Genomic DNA, 5395 nt, shown 5'->3' with positions numbered 1-5395 from the left:
CGAGACTACCAACTCCACAGCAGGGCTACTTGCCTCAGCAGCTTCCATATAGTCCCTCTATTGTAAGCCATAGGCTCCTACCAGGTAGATCAGTGGTCTCCTCGGGGGAACCCCAAAGAAACCTTAAATTTATTAAAAAAAAAAAAAACCATTTTGTGTGTATGCATATACACACGTCAGGATGTGTGTGTGTGCTCAGAGAACTTGTGGAGTTTGCCCTCTTTACACTACGTGAGATAGATTGTCACTTACTTATGCAGCCATCACTGGCTCAGAGTGAAATTCTTTGAAACCACCTGTACCTCCCAAGGTCCAAGAGGAACCAACTCACAGAAAGATAGGACCCATTGGAGAGGTGTCCCAGGAGTGTCTCCCCACCCTGAGTTAATTCTAATGGATTTTATAGCTTCCTTGGGCGGAAGGCTCCCTTCTAAACCCTGAAGCCACTAGTGGGCAGTGAAAAGGCACCTCCAGACCTGTTTCTTTTCTTTTCATTTTTTTTTTTAAAGTGTCTTTGGTCAAGGTCTTGTGGCCATCCTATGATGTATCTCCAGACTAGCCTCCAAAGTTTCTGACATGGTCCTAACATACCAGAAAGAACAGACTTCTTTCCTTCTACCACAAGAGGAAGCGTAGTTCCTTCTGGGGATGCTCGCTGGCTTGTCGGTGTTGTCCTGCTTCGGGGCTCTTTTCTGTCTATTGCTTCTGAGTGCTGGTGTGACTTGAGCACCACCCTTCCCTCCTCTGCCAAGTTCTGCCTCTACTGGGCCTCTCACCTTGGCTTATGCTGCTTTAAGTGGTGCCTGATGTTTCTTCTACTCCATATAAAGCCCACGCTAAAGTTCTAGCCTTGGCTAAAAACACAGCTCAAATCCTGGACCTCCTAAGACTCCAGCTCCTTTGTCCTTTCAGCTGAGAACTAAAAGATGGTTCTGTGAGGTCTCTGGGTACCATAGCTACTGTCAGGCCCTCAAACCCTGGCTGCAGATTATCTTATGTCCCAGAATCGACTCTAGCACAGTGCTGGACAGCACTGCATAGTCATGTGGGCCTGCCTACCTGCAGGCTGGACTACATGGAGAGCTGGGAGTGTAGGTTTACACTTGCCCCTTCGGGGTCCACTGAGGCTCCCCTCCAGATGTTGATGGGGTCAGGCTCTCAGCTTCTGCTATCAGGAGAGAAATGTCCGAGAACATGACCAGGGTGGCTCCTCCAAAGAGGTGAGCGGGGATGCCTGGCCAATTGCCAGGGGCTCTGAGAAGACAGTGGGCTGGGATCCCAAGGTACAGAAACAGAGCATTTGTTTATTTTTCAGGGAGGAGGTAGAATGGAGGCTTGGGGACCCCTTCCTGGAGACCTCACTTCCAGAAGAGAACATTCCAGAAAAGCAGCCAACAAGGATACAGACCCAAGGCCAGTATTGGGAAGAGGAGGGCGCCATAGGTATAGTGTTCCAGCACACCCTGGGCCAATGCTGTAAGGAAGAGCTGCCAACCCTCTGCCAGAGACAGTGGCACCTCCTGAAGCTCTCGCCACAGGAACAGGCTACCGAAAAGCGTGACAGCTGGGCTGGTCACTACCAGCAGGGCAGCATAGAGTGTCCTGGGGAGAAGGGCAAATTTAAGTATGTACCATGGTGGGTGCCAGCAAAGGTACTGGTGGAGAAGAGGTTGACTAGCACATACCGGGGTCCATGGGGCTTGGTGAGTGCAGCAGCAGGCACCATGGTGGCAGCCAGCAGGAAGCCCAGAGAGAAATTGAGGAGAGCAATGCAACCCAGCTGCAGTGCCAGGTAGATCAGGGCCACCAGTTTCAGTGCCATCCAGCCCCTGTCTGGTACCTGTGAGCTGACCACTCTACAAGGAAAGAAGCTCAAGGGTGGTCTGGAATCCGCCTAAGTATCCAGGGGCCCACCTCCACCTGTCCAGCCCAGCTGCTCACCGGTGGGTGTTGTGTGGAAGGGCGAGGCCAGCTACATAAATCGCTAGCAGTGTCAACACGACCGCCTCGGCTTCGGCCACTGGAAAATGCTGAGCAGCTATGTGTTGGCCCAGCACAGGCAGGAAATAGAGGGCCAAACCCATGGCCTGAGAGATCAGTAGGGGTGCCATAAGTGAGGCCAGGCCCACGCCCTGCAGAACACATGGGTACTTGGAGTTAGGCCAGAGGCACAGGGGAACCTCCAAGGACACATACCGCCCGTCTGACTGAGTGGTAGTACCAGAAAGCACTGCTGGGGTACGTTAAAACCCCCCGTCCTAAGAGCAGTAGAGTATTACATCACCTGTGCTGCCAAGGGTGGAATCCCGGGGCTAGGGGCCTTCCCAGTCTCCTCCGGGTTTACTCCAGCCTGGTGCAACTGCATCCACAGCTCCAGAGCATAGAGCAAGTCAAGGAACCCGACAAGCCATTGGATGGGATTTACTAGATGGGAGATTGGAGGCTCACTTCCCTACCCCTACCGTAGCATGAAAGACTATCCCCACTTCGGAGTTCAAGGGATCTGAGTAAGTTTGGCCACCAGTGAGTAGCGAGAACATGGGAGGAGGATATCTTAAGTCCTAGGACCAGGAGCAGGAAGCCCGTGGCGGGCATGTAGAGTCCAATGGAGACAAAGCGGGAGAGGGCGGGCAGCAGGTAGAAGAAGAACGACTGGTGCAGGCGCTCCAGCAGGTGGTTGAGCTTGCGGAACATGCCCTCCAGAGCTCTGCCAGGAGCACAGTCAGGTCAGGACCAGCCATCCTCCCACCCCAGCCAGATACTGCCTTGAGCACGGAAAGGGGTCCAGAGACTTACTTGCCCACTGCTGCCAAATCATACTTGTATTGGCGGAAGCTATTGATGCCTCGTAGGGTTAGGGCCTCCACTCCGTAGCGTAGAAAAAGGCCGTGGGGGCCATGGGGCCGGCCAGAGGCCTGCCGCAGCACCATGAGGAGCAGTGTCTGCAGACCCTGCAACGGCCCTTCAAGTGACGTCCAGTCCTGGGACTGCAGCTTTGGAGGCATGGGGACAGGATCAGACTCAGACTCACCTCTTCTCACGGGCCCCATGCTCCCAAGCCGGTGGTCCCACCTTGCCCTGGAGTGTACATAACAGCCCCCCTTTCTGGCAGAAGGTCTGGAAGAGGTTGAGTAGATCGAGGTTGGGCAGCTGACCGTTCAGTCCCTCCACGGTCACATCAAGGCTGGTGACCACATCACTGCTCAGCTCCAGAGCTATGGCGGCCTGGATGGCTCCAGCCCTGCCCTGCAGGGGAGATGACTGTATGCCTGTAGGAGCAAGCAATGAGCACTAGAGGAGGTACAAGGGACGACGGTTGACCCTGAAAGAGATGGGAGCAAGACCTACCTGTAACATTAATGTCATGGTAGGCTTCAAGCCAAGCCTCAGTACCCAGAAGATCATGTTCTGTTACCAGGAAAATTATATCTTTGGCCCAGTAAATCTGTCCTGGAAGCCAAAGGCAGGGTCAGCCAGGGCCTGGGGCATTGGTCAAATCCTCCCTGACCAGAGCCCCAGAGCCTCACCTCGGAAATGGGCAGCAAGTGCCAGCAACAAGCCCACAGCCTGGCTATTGGTGGAGTCTGGACCACAGGGTACTGTAAGTACCAGAGACTCAGTACTGGCAGCACGTGGGGCCCGCAGGATGCCATACACATTGGTACCTGACACCATCTGGACAAAGAGTTGACGGGAAAGCCTCAGCAGACCCTTCAGAAGACAGCCTGAAGCCTGCCTTCTTTCCTGGCACTACAATGCCCCGCCACTAGAGGTCTTCAGACCATCATCCCTCCCGGAGTTTCTAGGTTCTAGGGCATTTCAACAAGACACCCAACCCAGGCCACCCTTCCAGTATGCTTTTCCCCCAGGCACACCCCTTTCCCTCAATACATAGCGCTCATGGGTCTCATCCGGGAAGGGTAGTTTGCGGGAGAAGCTCTGAGTGTAGACCTCCAGCCCTACGGATCGCATGGACCGTTCCAGCCAGGCTACTGGCAGAGCCCTGGAGACACAAAGATAGCCTCTAAGTAGAGCTCCCCGGTCTCAGCCGCCCCTGAAATCCCCGGCCCGCTGCTAGGCACTCACCCCGGCTTCTTGCGGTGGGCAGCGAAGTCCCGGGCAAAGCTCCGGGCGCGGTCTCCACCTACAAACTGTTCCTCTACCATGGTGGAGCCCATGGCATTCTCGGACATGTAAGTGCGCTGGGTTAGCGGCGGAAAAGCCAGCGCCAAAAACCAGGCGATGCCAGCCACGTAGCTCAGCACACTGCGAGAGAGTACAGAGGAGGCTTGAGATTATTAGCCCGACCTGGAACGCTCGCTCGTGGCTTCCACCGTGACCTAGAGGGTTCCACGGGATGGTCCAAGCCATTAAGAACCCGGAGCCGAAGCCGGGCAGTTGCGGCAACACACCGCCAATCCCAGCCTTCAGGAGGCAGAGGCAGACACAGGAGGATCTGAGTTCGAGGCTAGTCTGGTTTAGAGTGAGTTCCAGGACAACCAGGGCTACACAGAAAAATCCTGCCTCCGGGAAAATAAAAAAGACCCGAGACGCTATATCAGGGAAGGATAGGGACCAGAGCTCCAAGCTCAGTGTCTGAGTGACATTTGCAAGGAGGGCGCGGACTCCGAAGCAGTAGGCGCGAGTGGAGCCACAGCAGCTCACGTTCCCGCCAGTCCCGCCCCCTGTACCCGCCCTCACCAGAGAGGTGTGTTTAGGCGCAAGACGAAGCGGGCGAGCGCGCGCCGGCGCACCGGGTCCGACAGGAGACCCATGGCCCGGCGCAGGGCTCAGATCACGCCGCTGCCTGACACCTGCAAGCGCAGGGTTACTGTCAGACCCGGCGCCCGTGCTGCCTTAATTTCCGGTCCCAAGATCCATCGCGCCACTACGCTTGGTAGCGCCTGGGGCGCGGGGGAGAACCCACACTTTTGCGCATGCCCACAACAGATGTCGCTCTGCGCGTGCTCAAAACTGCAGTAAGCTGGAGAACAGGATGCAGTCACAGCCAGTGGGCGGAACTGGAACCTGCGGCTGTGAAACTGTTGGCGAGCAGATGAAAGGGCAGAACACTGGCGGAATTAAAAGACTGGGCAGCAATAGTGTGCCTGCCTAAAAGTTCTTCTCGGGAGTGTGTGACGCAGGTGGGTAAAGAGCTAGAACGACGAAAAGACTGATGCCTACTGAAGTGAGATATTGAATGACCGTGTTGTAGCTATGACTTAAGGAACCCGTGTGAACTTCTGAGGATCCGATGTGAAATCATTTGAATGATTATGAATCTTAAGACAGTGGGCTCACTGGCACAGTGGGCGAGTTGGCGTCTAGAGGAGATGAGTGGTGGTGGATGAAGGTAGTTTCTCCAAAAGGTTGCAGAGGTAAGGGTCTAAGGATA

General features: G+C 55.1%; 1 protein-coding gene across 1 annotated transcript; it reads right to left on the bottom strand.

Annotated features, from left to right (window-relative positions):
* Nucleotides 1-1284: 1284 nt before the first annotated feature.
* On the bottom strand, nucleotides 1285-4884 carry Gpaa1 (glycosylphosphatidylinositol anchor attachment 1). The gene is made up of 12 exons (XM_031347225.1): nucleotides 4702-4884; nucleotides 4087-4266; nucleotides 3892-4003; nucleotides 3528-3675; nucleotides 3349-3450; nucleotides 3073-3269; nucleotides 2797-2993; nucleotides 2554-2707; nucleotides 2285-2380; nucleotides 1942-2132; nucleotides 1686-1856; nucleotides 1285-1602 (listed from the first exon to the last, which is right to left on the bottom strand). The coding sequence occupies exons 1-12, from the start codon at nucleotides 4773-4775 to the stop codon at nucleotides 1359-1361; spliced, it is 1866 nt and encodes a 621-aa protein (XP_031203085.1). The 5' UTR covers nucleotides 4776-4884; the 3' UTR covers nucleotides 1285-1358.
* Nucleotides 4885-5395: the final 511 nt, after the last annotated feature.

This window comes from Mastomys coucha, unplaced genomic scaffold (assembly GCF_008632895.1).
Source record: "Mastomys coucha isolate ucsf_1 unplaced genomic scaffold, UCSF_Mcou_1 pScaffold11, whole genome shotgun sequence".
NCBI lineage: Eukaryota > Metazoa > Chordata > Mammalia > Rodentia > Muridae > Mastomys > Mastomys coucha.
This window is presented reverse-complemented; position numbering and strand designations above follow the sequence as displayed.